Raw genomic sequence first — 22,608 nt, 5'->3', positions numbered from 1 at the left:
AAAACTATAAGAAAACTACCTTGAGAAATCTGCATAAAGTGAACATGTAGGCTTCGAACAATTACAGGTTGGGGAAGTTCTTGAAGAAAATATCTCAGCAGACTAATAGCAGATGGCACATCTGCTTCTTTGACCAGATCCACCTCTTCACCATTATCATATCTTTGCCTAAGCCACTCTACAGTCTCTGCATTCCCATTAACTTGAAACAGTCCCTCTTGCTCCAGACCTCCTGAAAGAAAGAAACATGAAAACAATTCAGATGTGATCTAGGTAAGGTGTACAATAAAAAAATAATTAGGTTAACACAATTGTAGGGTGGCCAATGTTTCTTTTAAACATAAAGCTAAATATGTTCTGTTCCTCTCCTTAAAGAATAGTTTAGACACTATCACTATTATTCAAAGAAGGATTTTGTTTTTTTAATATTATTAAATATTTTATTTTAATAAAAAAATGTTCCCAGGTGGGAAAAGGAATAAAAAATATAAATTATTTTAATGACTACCCAAAGCTATCATGCCTTTTAGTTAAGTGTCGGAAATTATTATCCTAAGCTACACCAAAAAAACAATACATCGAGCTACATAAAGTTTAAAATACAGATAGATTCTGTTTTTGGGAGTTGGAAGTTTTAGTCCCAGATATCAGTTTGTTTAAAGAGACATTAAACACCTCAAGATAGTTATATAAATTGTTTAATTGCATGTAGTAAAACAACTTTGCAATATACTTTCATTATTTATTTTGTTTTCCTTTCCTATAATTAGAGTCTGAATATTGTGGGCTTTCCAATTCATGTTAAACCTGGAATTGCAGACACAGCTATATCCGACACAGTCATTGGTTGCAGACTCTAGGAAGCCATTTAAAACCATTCCTAATTGGCCTGAGCAGAAAAGGTAACCTAAGTTACAAGATGGCATCGCCCATTACTTTGTGTACAAATCATTCTCAGGCTAATCTTTGCTCTGAATACATCATTCAAGGATTGATTTTTTAAAGTGTTTAATGTCCCTTAAATACTGATCCGTGGAGATCACAGAGTACCTCTGCATTAGTGTCTTGCTAATTATATATATTATCTAAATGGAAATCAGGCTATACATGCTGATATACAGACACAAAAAATGTACATTAATGTCTGGGTTTAAGTTCCCAATCACAAATGTTAAAAGCATGTAAATAATAAAAAAATGAAACTCACTTACAGATGGGAGGGCCATCTAACTGCAATACAGGCAGCACACTCTAGCGAGCTTGTGTAGAGAAGCCATGGAAGCTATTACAGCCCCAATAACTAAATGCCTAGGTGGGTGTTTCTCTTATTATTATAGTCAATTTCCACATGGTGGAAAACCTAAGAGTTTACAGTTTCATTATGAGTTATGCTACTTAGTCTATCATATTCTAGCATAGAAGCCTTTAGATGCCCTTTTTTTCCAGTATTTGTATCATTGAATATTCTCTATATTGGAGTTTTTTTTTATCAACTTTTTGGAAATAAAATTTATATGAATATTTTCATTCTTATCGCTATGATTACTATATTTGTTTTATTGGTAGTTCTCAACCTATGTTTCACTTAGAAACAGTATTTTCAGTGATACTCTATAGTTAACAATAGTTAAAAACAAGTGAAGTACAAATGCTTTTATTAATTTAGTGTTCCCCCATATTCCCATACATTATTTTACTGAGCATGTATTTTTTTTACTGTGTTTATGTTGATTAATATGTGTAGTGCTAAGGGAACTTTCCCTGGCAAATGTTATGAATAAATAAAAAAACTATTAAATAAAAAATACTTGGCATGAAAATTGATAAACTAGAAAAAACATAAATTATGCTTACCTGATAATTTCCTTTTATTCTGATGGAAAGAGTCCACAGCTGCATTCATTACTTTGGGGAATTAAGAACCTGGCCACCAGGAGGAGGCAAAGACACCCCCCAGCCAAAGGCTTAAATACTACTCCCACTCCCCTCATCCCCCAGACATTCTGCCGAGGAACAAGGAACAGTAGAAGAAATATCAGGGTGAAAATGTGCCAGAAGAATATAAGGATGAGGAAACCAAAAGGCCCCTTAATACAAAAACAGCACCTCCAAGAGTGGGCCTAGCACACAGAGACCCAAATGAACGCAAACAGGGAAGGAGGCCACGCCTATACAAGGCGAAACCCGGGATAAAACCGGGTACGGAGACCAAAAGACGTCTCCCCAACATCCTGCAAGCAAGGAACGCAACTAAAGAGGCAACATCCTCCCAGCGCCTGCCCTAGAATACCCAAGTATTCGACCGTGAAAGAGCGTGTAACAGACCCAGGCGAAACCCCAAGTTCAAGAACACAGAGTCCCTAACAGGAGGACACAGGAGAAGCTTTCAAAGAAGAAGAAAAAGCAGTCATCAAAAAACAGACTGCACAAAACAGCCCCCGACAGAGGGCACGCTCCAGGCAACCTAAGCCCCCGGACCTACTCAAAGGTCCTTAAAAAGGGGAACACAAAGTCTCCATCAAGGTCCCCCGAGAAGGAGAGAATACCCTCAGAACCCAAAGGAAGAGGAAACTGCCTCCTGACAAAGGAGCAAGGAGAAAGGAAAAAACATCTCCTAGCAGACTGAGCTATCAGAATAGACTCAGCAAGCTCACACATCCCAAAGGATACTGTGACCCATAAACCGCTCGGGCATCCTGACCTGCAGACCCAGCAGGCCAACTAATATAAGGGAACAAAAATTGCTAAACTGGTACAGGAACGAGCATAAAGATGGCAGAGCCATCCCCCCAGAGTACAAGTACAACCCTACTCTGAAACCAGACAAGGCCATAGACCGAAGGCTCTATCAAACGGGCCCCACAGTCTGACATGGAACCAGCAAGGTTCCAGGTGAAACCAAGTCCACCTTCCACTTCCCGACCAGGAGAAGCCCCAAGTAAGGACTCCGTCTCCCTAAGAAGAGAATATCCCCTAAAGAAAAAGGGAAGAGGCCAGAAGGGCAATAACCGTCTTCAAGGCCCGAAGCCACTGGCTAAACGGGAAGAAAAAATCCCCCACAAATGTCCTAAAGAGGACACCCTCACAAGTAGCTCACCCAACAGAGGCACAGCCAACCCATTCACCTGCAGAGCAGGTACACTGGCAAACTAATAGGGGAATGCAACCCTAAGGCGCACCAGAAACTGGAATCCAGCGCCAACAGCTGGGTACAAACCCACATTCTTAAGGTGCAAGCCACCCAGCTAACTCCAGATGACATGGGTTACTTTGTGGCAAGGAGTAATAAATACTCCGATAAACCGGGCTAACCCTGACCCGGTCAGTTAGATGGAGCAAGGACATAGCTCCAGTTCCCACCATCGTGGAACATCCCGACCAGCCCTGAAATCCAAAACAACCCAAAACTTGGACAGGAGCGAAGCCCCAGAAAGAGGAAGACTAAGGAGAAAAACAGGTTCAGGTACCTAATAGTACAGGCAACTATACCCTTGAACTAAACACCCCGACTGGCCAAAAAAAAACAGACAAAGTGAATGGAGCATATCCAGAGAATCCGGACAGCGAAGAGAACGCGAAAGCCCCGACCAAAGGAAGGAACTACCCCTACAAAAAGTCCAACCCTCCAAGGAGCAAGGCTAGAAGTCAAATGAAGGGACTTCACAAGGCCTCAGGACAACAGAAGGGATACCTTGAGTTCCCAAAACCCTACTAGCAGGGCTAGTCTCCCCATCACCTCCACATAGGCAGAGGACACAGGGGAGAGAAAGGTGCTAAACCTTCCCAGCTCCGGGAAACCCCGAGCTAAGCAAGTCCCTACAGGGATCAACCAACGTCCGGAACACAGATCCCCAAAAGGAGATCTAACCACCCGGAGACAATGGAAGAAGACCCAAAGGTCTCTTAACTCAGACAGACCCTACGCGGCCCAGAGTAAGAGACGTATCCAGATACACTAGAAACAGCTTACACGCACCCCCTTAAGGTGCCAAATCTGCAACAGGTTTCAAAATAGAAAATCTTCCGCATGCTGTACAGCTATCCTACAAGCTGTTAGATCAAGCCACAATAGGACCATCCAGAAGCCTAAAACTGAAGGCCAAACCACTCAACCAGTGGTAACGGGGCACTATGCCCGCCAGCCCTCCCCCACATAGAGGAGGAAACTCTAGGTCCTGATGAAATCAGATGTCAGATAGAGTGACGCAGCGATACCCTCCCCTGCCCGGTCATCTATGACTGAAGGCTATAAGGACTGAAACAATCCTTTCCCGCCTCGCGAACCCACAGGTCCTCTCGAATGCTTAGTTGAACATAAAAAACAATGATAACTTGAGCACTCAGCGCTACTACCGAATCAGTGCAGCAGAAACATCGCCATGTGTCTGAACAGCCACAAAACCGAATGAACCCGACAGGACCAGCCTGTACTCAGGGTCCTAATCGGCAAGCTGCATAAATTCTCCCACAAAGGGGAAAAACAGAAAACAGACATTATTAAACATAGGACTAACTTGTCCAAACAACTTCCGGAGAAGTAACAAAGAGTATCGATCCCAGATGGTTCCCGAAGGAAACAAACACAAATAAAAGACATTCGATCGAATACAAAATAAAATAGAAGCAAACCTGAAGGTTAAAGCCCAAAATACACAGGCCTACCCGCAGGACCAGCCAAACGGAGCCCTATCTTTAAAAAAAACTGGGAAAGATCTCAAACAAATGACAAACAGGAGATAACCCCCCATGTCTAATGAGGTGCACCATTCAAATTATCAGACTGAAATTCCCCATATCTGTTAACGATAGGGTCATTCAATAACTGAAAAAGATGTCTAAGCAACACGCTAAGGCTCGCAATCCTGTAACGAAAGGCACAACACTCCGGAACAGTTACACCTGAGGGGAACTGTAGAGGTCCACCCCAAGGTGGAAGAATCGGGACAATAGGGCACAAGCACAATCTCAAATAAACATCTGGACTCTGCAGACGGACCAGCGCTAACATTATCTGGAAGCAAAAATGTGCTGCAACCTCCGGGGGGAACACGGCACCACGCATGGAGGAACCATAAACTGGGTTACCTGCATGTGTATGAATTGGTAGGGAACTCGCCTCATGGAGGATGGGGCCCCCAGAGGTGGATGGCTCAGCAGGCCCCGGATTCCCCGAGCCCAAGGAACCAGGCGCTCTAATATGGCATACGGAACAAAACTGGTCGACATGTGTCAACGAGGCCAATCCAGAGTCATCATCGAATACAGAATCTGAAATCAAAATAGTCTCGGTATCAGAATCCTCTGTAACTGAATCTGAAATGAGCATAGTCTCAGCATCAGAATCCTCCATAACTGGATAGAGGAAATATCAATATAGACTAAAGTATTAAAACAAAAACAGTACCTGACACCCACAATGGCTGGGGCACTCACCACGTCCTATGACCAGACTCCTGCGGACTAGAATTTTCCCTTCGCCACACGGTCAGGAATGCAGAAATGGGGAACAAAACGAAACCACGCCCGAACACAAGCTGAACCGTACAGTCCAAAAAAGCGCACCCAACCAAAAGGCTGCGTCACTTCCAAAGGCCTCAAACTTCCAACCACAAACCCATATACATCACACATAAGCAGATTGAATCACATAACAAACATGATTATAAACCCCCCTGCTCAATAACCCCCCTCAGGAGATATTAACCCTCAATTCCAAGATACTAACGGAGACTCACTGAGACCCATATGTCATATAGTTAGACCCGCAAAGTGTTGTAGCCTCTCTGGAAAAACATTCACATTACAGTACATTGACGATAAAGTAAAATGAAACTATCTTACCTGAATCTACGCCGTGGAACAGGAACACAGCCTTTCAATTGTGAGGAATAGTGGCATCGCCTTCGCCATGGACTTGAGAGAAGGAAGCAACGCCAATTGCTTGAGGAGCTTTTAATGTGAGGCGAGATTGTTTCGCAGTGAGACTCTCTCTGCATCTCCAGAGACTAAAGTTCATCCAAGCCCTCACGGAGAGAGACTGACAGGACTACTTAAAACTCCTGTCCCATGCCGAAGAGTACTACCCTCCATAAGAGACAAAAAACTAAAATGAAAAATTCTGACGCTTCTCTGCCAACCTCCTGGGACGAAAGGCAAAGAATGACTGGGGGATGAGGGGAGTGGGAGGAGTAGTAAAGCCTTTGGCTGGGGTGTCTTTGCCTCCTTCTGGTGGCCAAGTTCTTAATTCCTAAAAGTAATGAAAGCAGCTGTGGACTCTTTCCATTTAAGAAGAAAATGGTCACGATGAAACAATCAGAAACAATAAAATAAACAGACTTAAATGACTATGCTGAAAAGATTCTCCCTCAGATGTTAGGTATCTCATTAAATGCAAGAAAATATAAGGTGGAGAGAGCGCATAGGATTGGAACAGAAAAAGTAAATTTATACTTACCTTATTTCTTCTACGATACAACGAGTCAACGGATTTCATCCTTACTTGTGGGATATTAACCTCCTGCTAACAGGAAGTGGCAAAGAGCACCACAGCAGAGCTGTATATATATAGCTCCTCCCTTCCCTCCACCCCCAGTCATTTGACCAAGGTTTAGGAAGAGAAAGGAAAAGCTAAAAGGTGCAGAGGTGACTGAAGTTACAAAAATAAAATTTAAATCTGTCTGAAAAAAGATAGGGAGGGCTGTGGACTCGTCGTATCGTAGAAGAAATTAATTTATCAGGTAAGCATAAATTTACTTTTCTTCTACAAGATACGACGAGTGCATGGATTTCATTCTTACTTGTGGGATACAATACCAAAGCTACAGGACACGGATGAAAGGGAGGGACAAGACCTAAACGGAAGGCACCACTGCTTCAAAAACCTTTCTCCCAAAAACAGCCTTAGAAGAAGCAAAAGTATCAAATTTGGAAAATTTGGAAAAAGTATGAAGAGACGACCAATTCGCAGCCTTGCAAATCTGTTCAACAGAAGCATCGTTTTTAAAAGACCATGTAGAAGCCACAGCCTTAGTAGAATGAGCCGTAAATCTTTCAGGAGGCTGCTGTCCAGCAGTCTCATATGCCAGGCGGATGATACTCTTCAGCCAAAAAGAAAGAGAGGTAGCCGTAGCTTTCTGACCCCTACGCTTTCCAGAATAAACAATGAATAATGAAGATGATTGACGGAAATCCTTAGTCGCCTGCAAGTAAAACTTAAAGGCACGGACCACGTCCAGGTTATGTAACAGACGCTCCTTCTTGGAAGAAGGATTAGGACACAAGGAAGGAACAACAATTTCCTGATTAATTTTCTTATTTGAAACAACCTTAGGAAGGAATCCAGGTTTGGTACGCAAAACCACCTTATCAGAATGAAAAATAAGATAAGGTGAATCACATTGTAATGCTGAAAGCTCAGAAACTCTACGAGCAGAAGAAAGAGCAACCAAAAACCAAACTTTCCAAGATAACAATTTAATATCTATGGAATTAATGGGTTCAAACGAAACCCCTTGAAGAACTCTAAGAACTAAATTTAAACTCCAAGGTGGAGCAATTGGTCTAAATACAGGCTTAATTCTGGTTAGAGCCTGACAAAAAGACTGAACATCTGCCAAACGTTTGTGTAGCAAATTTGACAAAGCAGAAATCTGTCCCTTTAAGGAACCTTTCTCCAATCCTTCTTGGAGAAAAGACAGAATCCTGGGAATCCTAAATTTACTCCATGAGTAGCCCTTGGATTCACACCAAAAAAGATATTTACAACATATATTATGATAGATCTTTCTAGTGACAGGCTTACGTGCCTGTATCAAAGTATCAATGACCGAATCGGAGAATCCCCGCTTAGATAAAATCAAGCGTTCAATCTCCAAGCAGTCAGCTGCAGAGAAACTAGATTTGGATGTTGGAAGGGTCCTTGAATGAGAAGGTTCTGTCTCAATGGAAGTTTCCAAGGTGGCAGAGAGGAAATGTCCACTAGATACGCATACCAAGTCCTGCATGGCCACGCAGGCGCGATTAGAATTACTGAAGCTCTCTCCTGTTTGAGCCGAGCAATCACGCGTGGAAGGAGAGGAAACGGTGGAAACACATAAGCTAGGCTGAACGACCAAGGCACTGCCAAGGCATCTATCAGTTCGGCCTGAGGATCCCTCGACCTGGATCCGTATCTTGGAAGCTTGGCATTCTGTCGAGATGCCATCAGATCCAATTCCGTTTAGCCCCATCAGAGAATCAATGAGGCAAACACCTCCGGGTGGAGTTCCCACTCCCCCGGATGGAAAGTCTGTCGACTTAGAAAATCCGCTTCCCAGTTCTCTACTCCTGGGATGTAGATTGCCGACAGATGACAAGAGTGGGCCTCTGCCCATTGAATTATCTTGGATACTTCTATCATCGCCAAGGAACTCCTCGTTCCTCCCTGATGATTGATATAAGCCACAGTCGTGATATTGTCCGACTGGAATCTGATGAATTTGGCTTAGTCAACTGAGGCCATGCCTGAAGCGCATTGAATATTGCTCTCAATTCCAGAATATTGATTGGAAGTAGCGACTCCACTTGAGTCCATACACCCTGAGCCTTCAGGGAATTTCAGACTGCGCCCCAGCCCAGTAGGCTGGCGTCCGTTGTCACTATCACCCACGAGGGTCTGCGGAAACACGTCCCCTGGGACAGATGATCCGGCGACAACCACCAAAGAAGAGAGTCTCTGGTCTCTTGATCCAGATTTATCTGAGGAGATAAATTCGCATAGTCCCCATTCCACTGTACGAGCATGCACAGCTGCAGTGGTCTGAGATGAAAACGAGCAAACGGAATGACCGCTACCATTAATCCAATACCCTCCATACACTGAGCCACTGATGGCCGAGGAATAGACTGAAGGGCTCGGCAAGTATGTAGAATCTTCATGGATACCGAGTCTATCAGAGTTCCCAAGAACGGAACCCTTGTCGGTGGAACTAGTGAACTCTTTTCTAGATTCACCTTCCATCCGTGAGTTCTCAGGAAAGACAACACTGTGTCTGTATGAGATTTTGTCAGATAACTTGACGCCTGAATCAAAATATCGTCCAGATAAGGCGCCACTGCTATGCCCCGCGGCCTGAGAACCGCCAGAAGGGACCCTAGAACCTTTGTGAAGATACTGTGTGCTGTGGCCAACCCAAAGGGAAGAGCCACAAACTAAAAATGTTTGTCCAGGAAGGCAAACCTTAGGAACTGATGATGAACCTTGTGAATAGGAACATGAAGGTATGCATCCTTCAAGTCCACGGTAGTCATATATTGACCCTCCTGGATCATTGGTAAAAATTGTTCGGGTGGTCTCCATCTTGAAGGATGGAAGTCTGAGAAACTTGTTTAGACTCTTGAGGTCTAAAATAGGTCTGAACGTTCCCTCTTTTTTGGGAACTACGAAAAGATTTGAGTAAAATCCCAGTCCCTGTTCTAGTCTTGGAACGGGACAAATTACTCCCATAGTGGAGAGGTCTTTTACACAACGTAAGAACGCCTCTCTTTTCATCTGGTCTACAGACAATCGTGAAAGAAGAAATCTCCCTCTTGGGAGAAAATCCTTGAATTCCAGTTGACACCCATGGGTCACAATTTCCAGTGCCCAGGGGTCCTGAACATCTCTTGCCCAAGCCTGGGCAAAGAAAGAAAGTTTGCCCCCTACTAGATCCGGTCCCGGATCAGGGGCCGCCCCTTCATGCTGTCTTTGTAGCAGCAGCGGGCTTCTTGGGTTGTTTACCCTTGTTCCAAGCCTGGTTAGGTCTCCAGACGGACAAAATTTCCTTCCTGCTTTGTGGAGGAAGAGGAAGCAGAGGGTACACTCCTTTAAAATTTCGAAAGGAACGAAAATAATTTTGTTTACCCCTCATCTTAACAGACTTATCCTGAGGTAGAGCGTGACCTTTACCTCCAGTAATGTCAGAAATTATTTCCTTCAACTTAGGCCCGAATAGGGTCTTCCCTTTGAAAGGAACAGCTAAGAGCTTTGATTTAGATGACACATCAGCAGACCATGATTTTAACCATAACGCTCTACGCACCAAAATGGCAAATCCTGCATTTTTCACCGCCAGCTTAGCAATTTGAAAGGCAGCATCTGTAATAAAAGAATTAGCTAGCTTGAGAGCCTTAATTCTATCTAAAATGTCCTCTAAAGGGGTTTCAACCTTTAGAGACTCTTCTAGAGCATCGAACCAAAAAGCTGCTGCCGTAGTAACAGAAACAATGCAAGCTGTTGGTTGTAAAAGGAAACCCTGATGAATAAATAATTTCTTTAGAAGACCCTCTAACTTCTTATCCATAGGGTCTTTGAATGCACAACTGTCTTCAATAGGTATAGTTGTACGCTTAGCCAGGGTAGAAATAGCTCCCTCCACCTTAAGGACCGACTGCCAAGAGTCCCGAATGGTGCCTGATATGGGATACATTTTTTTGAAATTAGGAGGAGGAGAGAACAGTATACCCGGTCTGTCCCATTCTTTTTTTATAATTTCCGAAATTCTTTTAGGAACCGGAAAAACATCAGTGTAAGTAGGTACCACTAGATATTTGTGAAATTTTACACAATTTCTCTGGTGGTATTACAATAGGGTCACAATCATCCAGAGTCGCTAAAACCTCCCTAAGTAAGAGGCGGAGGTGTTCAAGCTTAAATTTAAAAGACATGACGTCCGAATCTGTCTGAGGTAACATACTTCCTGGGTCTGAAAGTTCTCCCTCAGACAACAATTCCCTGACCCCCAACTCAGAGCCCTGTGAGGGTACATCGGAAATAGCCAACAAAGCATCAGAGGATTCAGTATTCACATTAATACCTGACCTACTGCGTTTACCCTGTAACACTGGTAACTTAGATAATACCTCTGTAAGTGTAGTTGACATAACTGCAGCCATATCCTGCAGAGTAAAAGAATCAGAGTAAAAGAATTAGAGGTACTTGGTGTCGCTTGTGTGGGCGTTAAAGGTTGTGACACTTGGGGAGAATTAGATGGCCTATCATGAGTCTCTTCAGACTGAGAATCATCATTAGGCACACTTTAATTACCTAAAATATGCTTTTTACATTGCAAGGCCCTTTCAGTACAAGAGGCACACAAAGCAAGAGGGGGTACCACAATGGCTTCTAAACACATAGAACAATTAGTTTCCTCAATGTCAGACATGTTGAACAGACTAGCAATAACCACAATAGTCGTAGATCACCTTATTTATTGATTTAAACAACTTTTAGAAAAAACATAATTTATGCTTACCTGATAAATTTCTTTCTCTTGTGATGTATCGAATCCACGGATTCATCCATACTTGTGGGATATTCTCCTTCCTTACAGGAAGTGGCAAAGAGAGCACCCACAGCAGAGCTGTCTATATAGCTCCTCCCTTAGCTCCACCCCTCAGTCATTCGACCGAAGGCTAGGAAGAAAAAGGAGAAACTATAGGGTGCAGTGGTGACTGAAGTTTTTAAAAAAAAATATATACTGCCTGTCTTAAACAGGGCAGGCCGTGGACATGATACATCACAAGAGAAATACATTTATCAGGTAAGCATAAATTATGTTTTCTCTTGTAAGATGTATCAAGTCCACGGATTCATCCATACTTGTGGGATACCAATACCAAAGCTTTAGGACACGGATGAAAAGAGGGACAAGACAGGTACCTTAAACAGAAGGCACCACTGCTTGTAGAACCTCTCTCCCAAAAATAGCCTCCGAAGAAGCAAAAGTATCGAATTTGGAAAATTTGGAAAAAGTATAAAGCAAAGACCAAGTCGCCGCCTTACAAATCTGTTCAACAGAAGCCTCATTTTTAAAAGCCCATGTGGAAGCCACTGCTCTAGTAGAATGAGCAGTAATTCTTTCAGGAGGCTGCTGGCCAGCAGTCTCATAAGCCAAACGGATGATGCTTTTCAGCCAAAAGGAAAGAGGTAGCCGTAGCCTTTTGACCTCTCCGTTTACCAGAAAAACCAACAAACAATGAAGATGTTTGACGGAAATCTTTAGTTGCATGTAAGTACAACTTTAAAGCACGAACCACATCAAGATTGTGCAACAGACGTTCCTTCTTTGATGAAGGATTTAGGACACAGTGAAGGAACAACAATCTCCTGATTGATATTCCTATTAGAAACAACCTTAGGAAGAAACCCAGGTTTGGTACGCAAAACTACCTTATCTGCATGGAAAACAAGGTAAGGTGAATCACACTGTAAAGCAGATAACTCAGAAACTCTTCGAGCCGAAGAGATAGCTACTAAAAACAAAACTTTCCAAGATAGAAGCTTAATATCTATGGAATGCATAGGTTCAAACGGAACCCCTTGAAGAACTTTAAGAACTAAGTTTAGGCTCCATGGCGGAGCAACAGGTTTAAATACAGGCTTGATCCTAGCCAAGGCCTGACTAAACGCTTGAACGTCTGGGACAACTGCCAGACGTTTGTGTAAAAGAATAGACAAAGCAGATATTTGTCCTTTTAAGGAACTAGCTGATAATCCCTTCTCCAATCCTTCTTGGAGAAAGGACAATATTCTAGGAATCCTAATCTTACTCCACGAGTAACCCTTGGATTCACACCAATAAAAATATTTGCGCCAAATCTTATGATAGATCTTCCTGGTGACAGGCTTTCTAGCTTGAATCAGGGTATCAATGACCGACTCAGAGAAACCACGTTTTGATAGAATCAGGCGTTCAATCTCCAAGCAGTCAGACGCAGAGAAATTAGATTTGGATGCGTGAATGAACCTTGGATTAGAAGGTCCTGCCTCATTGGCAGACTCCACGGTGGAACCGATGACATGTCCACTAGGTCTGCATACCAAGTCCTGCGTGGCCACGCAGGTGCTATCAGAATCACCGAAGCTCTCTCCTGCTTGATTCTGGCAACCAGACGTGGGAGGAGAGGAAACAGTGGAAATGCATAGGCCAGATTGAAGGACCAGGGCACTGCTAGAGCATCTATCAGTACCACCTGGGGATCCCGGGACGTGGACCCGTAATGAGGAAGTTTGGCATTCTGACGGGACGCCATCAGATCCAATTCTGGTGTGCCCCATAGCTGAGTCAGCTGGGCAAATACCTCCGGATGGAGCTCCCACTCCCCCGGATGAAGAGTCTGACGACTTAGGAAATCCGCCTCCCAGTTCTCTACCCCTGGGATATGGATTGCTGAGAGATGGCAAGAGTGATCCTTCGCCCATCGGATTATTTTGGTTACCTCCATCATCGCTAGAGAACTCTGTGTTCCTCCTTGATGATTTATATAAGCTAGTCGTGATGTTGTCCGACTGAAATCTGATGAATTTGGCCGCAGCTAGCTGAGGCCACGCCTGAAGCGCATTGAATATCGCTCTCAGTTCTAGAATGTTTATTGGGAGTAGAGTGTCCTCCCGAGACCATAAGCCCTGTGCTTTCACAGAGTTCCAGACAGCACCCCAGCCTAGCAGGCTTGCATCTGTCGTTACTATGAGCCACTCTGGCCTGCAGAAACACTTTCCCTGAGACAGGTGGTCCTGAGACAACCACCAGAGAAGAGAATCTCTGGTCTCCTTGTCCAGATGCAGTTGAGGAGATAAATCTGCATAATCCCCATTCCACTGTTTGAGCATGCATAGTTGCAGTGTTCTGAGGTGTAGGCGGGCAAAAGGAACTATGTCCATTGCCGCTACCATGAGTCTGATTACCTCCATACACTGAGCAACTGATGGCTGAGGAATGGAATGAAGAGCTCTGCAAGTGGTTAAGAGTTGATTTTCTGACCTCCGTCAGATATATTTTTATTTCTACCGAGTCTATCAGAGTCCCTAGGAAGGAAACTCTTGTGAGAGGGAAGCGAGAACTCTTTTTTATGTTCACCTCCCACCCGTGAGATCTCAGAATAGCCAACACGATGTCCGTGTGAGACTTGGCTAGCTGGAAAGTCGACGCCTGAATCAAGATGTCGTCTAGATAAGGCGCCACTACTATGCCCCGTGGTCTTAGAAACGCCAAAAGGGACCCTAGCACCTTTGTGAAAATTCGGGGAGCCGTGGCCAACCCAAAGGGAAGGGCCACAAACTGGTAATGCCTGTCCAGAAAGGCGAATCAGAGGAATTGATTATGATCTCTGTGAATAGGGATGTGTAGATACGCATCCTTTAAGTCCACGGTAGTCATATATTGACCCTCCTGGATCAAAGGTAGAATAGTCTCCATTTTGAATGATGGTACTCTGAGGAATTTGTTTAGAATTTTGAGATCCAAGATTGGTCTGAAAGTACTCTTTTATGGGAACCACAAACAGGTTGGAGTAAAAACCTAGCCCTTGTTCCGCTCTTGGAACTGGGTGGATTACTCCCATGGTATGTAGGTCTTCTACACAGCGTAAGAACGCCTCTCTCTTTGTCTGGTTTGCAGACAATTGAGAAAACAGAATTTATGTTTACCTGATAAATTACTTTCTCCAACGGTGTGTCCGGTCCACGGCGTCATCCTTACTTGTGGGATATTCTCTTCCCCAACAGGAAATGGCAAAGAGCCCAGCAAAGCTGGTCACATGATCCCTCCTAGGCTCCGCCTACCCCAGTCATTCGACCGACGTTAAGGAGGAATATTAGCATAGGAGAAACCATATGGTACCGTGGTGACTGTAGTTAAAGAAAATAAATTATCAGACCTGATTAAAAAAACCAGGGCGGGCCGTGGACCGGACACACCGTTGGAGAAAGTAATTTATCAGGTAAACATAAATTCTGTTTTCTCCAACATAGGTGTGTCCGGTCCACGGCGTCATCCTTACTTGTGGGAACCAATACCAAAGCTTTAGGACACGGATGAAGGGAGGGAGCAAATCAGGTCACCTAAATGGAAGGCACCACGGCTTGCAAAACCTTTCTCCCAAAAATAGCCTCAGAAGAAGCAAAAGTATCAAACTTGTAAAATTTGGTAAAAGTGTGCAGTGAAGACCAAGTCGCTGCCCTACATATCTGATCAACAGAAGCCTCGTTCTTGAAGGCCCATGTGGAAGCCACAGCCCTAGTGGAATGAGCTGTGATTCTTTCGGGAGGCTGCCGTCCGGCAGTCTCGTAAGCCAATCTGATGATGCTTTTAATCCAAAAAGAGAGAGAGGTAGAAGTTGCTTTTTGACCTCTCCTTTTACCGGAATAAACAACAAACAAGGAAGATGTTTGTCTAAAATCCTTTGTAGCATCTAAATAGAATTTTAGAGCGCGAACAACATCCAAATTGTGCAACAAACGTTCCTTCTTTGAAACTGGTTTCGGACACAGAGAAGGTACGATAATCTCCTGGTTAATGTTTTTGTTAGAAACAACTTTTGGAAGAAAACCAGGTTTAGTACGTAAAACCACCTTATCTGCATGGAACACCAGATAAGGAGGAGAACACTGCAGAGCAGATAATTCTGAAACTCTTCTAGCAGAAGAAATTGCAACTAAAAACAAAACTTTCCAAGATAATAACTTAATATCAACGGAATGTAAGGGTTCAAACGGAACCCCCTGAAGAACTGAAAGAACTAAATTGAGACTCCAAGGAGGAGTCAAAGGTTTGTAAACAGGCTTAATTCTAACCAGAGCCTGAACAAAGGCTTGAACATCTGGCACAGCTGCCAGCTTTTTGTGAAGTAACACAGACAAGGCAGAAATCTGTCCCTTCAGGGAACTTGCAGACAATCCTTTTTCCAATCCTTCTTGAAGGAAGGATAGAATCTTAGGAATCTTAACCTTATCCCAAGGGAATCCTTTAGATTCACACCAACAGATATATTTTTTCCAAATTTTGTGGTAAATCTTTCTAGTTACAGGCTTTCTGGCCTGAACCAGAGTATCGATAACAGAATCTGAGAACCCTCGCTTCGATAGGATCAAGCGTTCAATCTCCAAGCAGTCAGCTGGAGTGAAACCAGGTTCGGATGTGCGAACGGACCCTGAACAAGAAGGTCTCGTCTCAAAGGTAGCTTCCAAGGTGGAGCCGATGACATATTCACCAGATCTGCATACCAAGTCCTGCGTGGCCACGCAGGAGCTATCAAGATCACCGACGCCCTCTCCTGATTGATCCTGGCTACCAGCCTGGGGATGAGAGGAAACGGCGGGAACACATAAGCTAGTTTGAAGGTCCAAGGTGCTACTAGTGCATCCACTAGAGCCGCCTTGGGATCCCTGGATCTGGACCCGTAGCAAGGAACTTTGAAGTTCTGACGAGAGGCCATCAGATCCATGTCTGGAATGCCCCACAGCTGAGTGACTTGGGCAAAGATTTCCGGATGGAGTTCCCACTCCCCCGGATGCAATGTCTGACGACTCAGAAAATCCGCTTCCCAATTTTCCACTCCTGGGATGTGGATAGCAGACAGGTGGCAGGAGTGAGACTCCGCCCATAGAATGATTTTGGTCACTTCTTCCATCGCCAGGGAACTCCTTGTTCCCCCCTGATGGTTGATGTACGCAACAGTTGTCATGTTGTCTGATTGAAACCGTATGAACTTGGCCCTCGCTAGCTGAGGCCAAGCCTTGAGAGCATTGAATATCGCTCTCAGTTCCAGAATATTTATCGGTAGAAGAGATTCTTCCCGAGACCAAAGACCCTGAGCTTTCAGGGATCCCCAGACCGCGCCCCAGCCCATCAGACTGGCGTCGGTCGTGACAATGACCCACTCTGGTCTGCGGAATGTCATCCCTCGTGACAGGTTGTCCAGGGACAGCCACCAACGGAGTGAGTCTCTGGTCTTCTGATTTACTTGTATCTTCGGAGACAAGTCTGTATAGACCCCATTCCACTGACTGAGCATGCACAGTTGTAATGGTCTTAGATGAATGCGAGCAAAAGGAACTATGTCCATTGCCGCTACCATCAACCCGATCACTTCCATGCACTGAGCTATGGAAGGAAGAGGAACGGAATGAAGTATCCGACAAGAGTCTAGAAGCTTTGTTTTTCTGGCCTCTGTCAGAAATATCCTCATTTCTAAGGAGTCTATTATTGTTCCCAAGAAGGGAACCCTTGTTGACGGAGATAGAGAACTCTTTTCCACGTTCACTTTCCATCCGTGAGATCTGAGAAAGGCCAGGACTATGTCCGTGTGAGCCTTTGCTTGAGTAAGGGACGACGCTTGAATTAGAATGTCGTCCAAGTAAGGTACTACAACAATGCCCCTTGGTCTTAGCACAGCTAGAAGGGACCCTAGTACCTTTGTGAAAATCCTTGGAGCAGTGGCTAATCCGAAAGGAAGCGCCACGAACTGGTAATGCTTGTCCAGGAATGCGAACCTTAGGAACCGATGATGTTCCTTGTGGATGGGAATATGTAGATACGCATCCTTTAAATCCACCGTGGTCATGAATTGACCTTCCTGGATGGAAGGAAGAATAGTTCGAATGGTTTCCATCTTGAACGATGGAACCTTGAGAAACTTGTTTAAGATCTTGAGATCTAAGATTGGTCTGAACGTTCCCTCTTTTTTGGGAACTATGAACAGATTGGAGTAGAACCCCATCCCTTGTTCTCTTAATGGAACAGGATGAATCACTCCCATTTTTAACAGGTCTTCTACACAATGTAAGAATGCCTGTCTTTTTATGTGGTCTGAAGACAACTGAGACCTGTGGAACCTCCCCCTTGGGGGAAGCCCCTTGAATTCCAGAAGATAACCTTGGGAGACTACTTCTAGTGCCCAAGGATCCATAACATCTCTTGCCCAAGCCTGAGCGAAGAGAGAGAGTCTGCCCCCCACCAGATCCGGTCCCGGATCGGGGGCCAACATTTCATGCTGTCTTGGTAGCAGTGGCAGGTTTCTTGGCCTGTTTTCCCTTGTTCCAGCCTTGCATTGGTCTCCAAGCTGGCTTGGCTTGAGAAGTATTACCCTCTTGCTTAGAGGACGTAGCACTTTGGGCTGGTCCGTTTCTACGAAAGGGACGAAAATTAGGTTTATTTTTTGTCTTGAAAGGCCGATCCTGAGGAAGGGCGTGGCCCTTACCCCCAGTGATATCAGAGATAATCTCTTTCAAGTCAGGGCCAAACAGCGTTTTCCCCTTGAAAGGAATGTTAAGTAGCTTGTTCTTGGAAGACGCATCAGCCGACCAAGATTTCAACCAAAGCGCTCTGCGCGCCACAATAGCAAACCCAGAATTCTTAGCCGCTAATTTAGCCAATTGCAAAGTGGCGTCTAGGGTAAAAGAATTAGCCAATTTGAGAGCATTGATTCTGTCCATAATCTCCTCATAAGGAGGAGAATCACTATCGACCGCCTTTATCAGCTCATCGAACCAGAAACATGCGGCTGTAGCGACAGGGACAACGCATGAAATTGGTTGTAGAAGGTAACCCTGCTGAACAAACATCTTTTTAAGCAAACCTTCTAATTTTTTATCCATAGGATCTTTGAAAGCACAACTATCCTCTATGGGTATAGTGGTGCGTTTGTTTAAAGTGGAAACCGCTCCCTCGACCTTGGGGACTGTCTGCCATAAGTCCTTTCTGGGGTCGACCATAGGAAACAATTTTTTAAATATGGGGGGAGGGACAAAAGGAATACCGGGCCTTTCCCATTCTTTATTAACAATGTCCGCCACCCGCTTGGGTATAGGAAAAGCTTCTGGGAGCCCCGGCACCTCTAGGAACTTGTCCATTTTACATAGTTTCTCTGGGATGACCAACTTGTCACAATCATCCAGAGTGGATAATACCTCCTTAAGCAGAATGCGGAGATGTTCCAACTTAAATTTAAATGTAATCACATCAGGTTCAGCTTGTTGAGAAATGTTCCCTGAATCAGTAATTTCTCCCTCAGACAAAACCTCCCTGGCCCCATCAGACTGGGTTAGGGGCCCTTTAGAAACATTATTATTAGCGTCGTCATGCTCTTCAGTATCTAAAACAGAGCAGTCGCGCTTACGCTGATAAGTGTTCATTTTGGCTAAAATGTTTTTGACAGAATTGTCCATTACAGCCGTTAATTGTTGCATAGTAAGGAGTATTGGCGTGCTAGATGTACTAGGGGCCTCCTGAGTGGGCAAGACTCGTGTAGACGAAGGAGGGAATGATGCAGTACCATGCTTACTCCCCTCACTTGAGGAATCATCTTGGGCATCATTGTCATTGTCACATAAATCACATTTATTTAAATGAATAGGAATTCTGGCTTCCCCACATTCAGAACACAGTCTATCTGGTAGTTCAGACATGTTAAACAGGCATAAACTTGATAACAAAGTACAAAAAACGTTTTAAAATAAAACCGTTACTGTCACTTTAAATTTTAAACTGAACACACTTTATTACTGCAATTGCGAAAAAACATGAAGGAATTGTTCAAAATTCACCAAATTTTCACCACAGTGTCTTAAAGCCTTAAAAGTATTGCACACCAAATTTGGAAGCTTTAACCCTTAAAATAACGGAACCGGAGCCGTTTTTAACTTTAACCCCTTTACAGTCCCTGGTATCTGCTTTGCTGAGACCCAACCAAGCCCAAAGGGGAATACGATACCAAATGACGCCTTCAGAAAGTCTTTTCTAAGTATCAGAGCTCCTCTCACATGCGACTGCATGCCATGCCTCTCAAAAACAAGTGCGCAACACCGGCGCGAAAATGAAACTCTGCCTATGCTTTGGGAAAGCCCCTAAAGAATAAGGTGTCTAAAACAGTGCCTGCCGATATTATTATATCAAAAAACCCAAATAAAATGATTCCTCAAGGCTAAATATGTGTTAATAATGAATCGATTTAGCCCAGAAAAAGTCTACAGTCTTAATAAGCCCATGTGAAGCCCTTATTTACAATCGTAATAAACATGGCTTACCGGATCCCATAGGGAAAATGACAGCTTCCAGCATTACATCGTCTTGTTAGAATGTGTCATACCTCAAGCAGCAAGAGACTGCACACTGTTCCCCCAACTGAAGTTAATTGCTCTCAACAGTCCTGTGTGGAACAGCCATGGATTTTAGTGACGGTTACTAAAATCATTTTCCTCATACAAACAGAAATCTTCATCTCTTTTCTGTTTCTGAGTAAATAGTACATACCAGCACTATTTCAAAATAACAAACTCTTGATTGAATAATAAAAACTACAGTTAAACACTAAAAAACTCTAAGCCATCTCCGTTGTCGATGTTGCCTGTACAACGGCAAAGAGAATGACTGGGGTAGGCGGAGCCTAGGAGGGATCATGTGACCAGCTTTGCTGGGCTCTTTGCCATTTCCTGTTGGGGAAGAGAATATCCCACAAGTAAGGATGACGCCGTGGACCGGACACACCTATGTTGGAGAAATGTGAAATCTCCCCCGTGGGGGAGAGTCTTTGAAGTCCAGAAGATATCCCTGGGACACAATTTCTAAGGCCCAGGAATCGTGAACATCTCTTGCTCAAGCCTGAGCGAAGAGAGAGAGTCTGCCCCCTACTAGATCCGGTCCAGGATCGGGGGCTACCCCTTCATGCTGTCTTAGAGGCAGCTGCAGGCTTCTTGGCCTGTTTACCCTTGTTCCAAGCCTGGTTAGGTCTCCAGACTGACTTGGATTGGGCAAAATTCCCCTCTTGCTTTGCAGCAGGGGAAGCTGAAGCGGGACCACCCTTGAAGTTCCGAAAGGAATGAAAATTATTTTATTTGGTCCTCATTTTATTTGTTCTATCCTGAGGGAGGGCATGGCCTTTCCCTCCAGTGATGTCTGAAATAATCTCTTTCAGTTCAGGCCCGAAAAGGGTCTTTCCTTTGAAAGGGATGTTCAAAAGTTTAGATTTTGATGACACATTAGCAGACCAGGACTTAAGCCATAACGCCCTGAGTGCTAAAATGGCAATACCTGAATTCTTTGCCGCTAATTTAGCCAGTTGGAAAGCGGCATCTGTAATGAAAGAAATAGCCAACTTAAGGGCCTTAATTCTGTCCATATCATCCTCTAATGGAGTCTCCATCTGAAGAGCCTCTTCTAGAGCCTCGAACCAGAAAGCAGGTGCAGTAGCTACAGGAACAATGCACGCAATAGGTTGGAGAAGAAAACCTTGATGAACAAAAATTTTCTTCAGGAGACCCTCTAATTTTTTATCCATAGGATCTTTGAAAGCACAACTGTCTTCGATAGGTATAGTTGTACGCTTAGCCAGAGTAGAAATAGCTCCCTCCACCTTAGGAACTGTCTGCCACGAGTCCCGCATGGTGTCAGATATGGGAAACATTTTCTTAAAAACAGGAGGGGGAGTGAACGGAATACCTGGTCTATCCCACTCCTTAGGAACAATACTCACAATCGTCTTAGGGACTGGAAAAACATCAGTGTAAACAGGAACCTCTAAGTATTTGTCCATTTTACACAATTTCTCTGGGACCACTATAGGGTCACAATCATCTAGAGTCGCTAATACCTCCCTGAGCAATAAGCGGAGGTGTTCAAGCTTAAATTTAAAGGCCGTCATATCAGAATCTGTCTGAGGGAGCGTCTTTCCTGAATCAGAAATTTCTCCCTCAGATAACAAATCCCTTACCCCTACTTCAGAACATTGTGAGGGTATATCGGATACGGCTACTAAAGCGTCAGACGGCTCAGCATTTGTTCTTAACCCAGAGCTGTCACGCTTTCCTTGTAAACCAGGCAGTTTGGATAAAACCTCTGTGAGGGTTGCATTCATAACTGTGGCCATGTCTTGTAAAGTAAATGAATTTGACGCACTAGAGGTACTAGGCGTCACTTGTGCGGGCGTTACTGGTTGTGACACTTGGGGGGAACTAGACGTTATCCCTCATTTCCTTCTGTCTGAGAATCATCTATTGCAATATTTGTAAGTGCTAAAATATGCTCTTTATAATTTATAGACATATCAGTACAATTGTATTTGTAAGGCAAATAACACTTTAAACAAAAACGGTACTGTGCCTTTAAGAGAAAAAAGCTGCACAAACTCTGCAAAACAGTGTAAAAAAGCAGTAAACACAACAACATTTTTACAGTAGCATCATAAAGCCTTAGTAACTTTGCACAACTATGCAAATAAACAATTAACCACTTAATGTAAAAACCGGATTGACAAAATGTCAAAACCGGTAAAAAACGTTCAGCACCTTGCCACAGCTCTGCTGTGGCGCCTACCTGCCCTTTAGGAATGATTTGTGGGGAAAAAACTTCTTTACAGCCCTCAAACACAGTAGGAACCTCTGGAGAAGCAGCTGGAAATCTCTAAGGAAAAGAAACTGCGCAACTGAGGCGCGAAAATAGGCCCCTCCCACCTCACTCGATGTTATAGGGCCTAAAAGAAACACAACAGAGTGTTTCTTAAACTAGCCAAGTGGGTTAATAACCCATAAACAAGCCACAATGAACCCTTAAAGTCCCTCAAAAAACATATTTGCAATAAAAAACAGAATTTATGCTTACCTGATAAATTACTTTCTCCAACTGTGTGTCCGGTCCACGGCGTCATCTTGTGGGATATTCTCCTCCCCCACAGGGAAAGGCAAGGAGAGCACACAGCAAGAGATGTCCACACAGCTCCCCCTCCGGCTCCGCCCCCCAGTCATTCGACCGACGGTTAGGAGAAAAAGGAGAAACTATAGGGTGCCGTGGTGACTGTAGTGTATAAAGAAAAAGAAAAATT

At 44.0% G+C, this 22,608-nt stretch overlaps 1 protein-coding gene across 1 annotated transcript in view; it reads right to left on the bottom strand.

Annotated features, from left to right (window-relative positions):
• FAM13B (family with sequence similarity 13 member B) overlaps positions 1-22,608 on the bottom strand; it is a 794,661-nt gene that overhangs the window by 695,159 nt on the left and 76,894 nt on the right. The window contains exon 3 of the mRNA XM_053717251.1: positions 20-232. Within this exon, the coding sequence (XP_053573226.1) occupies positions 20-232 (213 nt within the window). The remainder of the gene's footprint in view (positions 1-19; positions 233-22,608) is intronic.

The sequence above is a fragment of the Bombina bombina genome, chromosome 6 (genome assembly GCF_027579735.1).
Source record: "Bombina bombina isolate aBomBom1 chromosome 6, aBomBom1.pri, whole genome shotgun sequence".
Lineage (NCBI taxonomy): Eukaryota > Metazoa > Chordata > Amphibia > Anura > Bombinatoridae > Bombina > Bombina bombina.
This window is presented reverse-complemented; position numbering and strand designations above follow the sequence as displayed.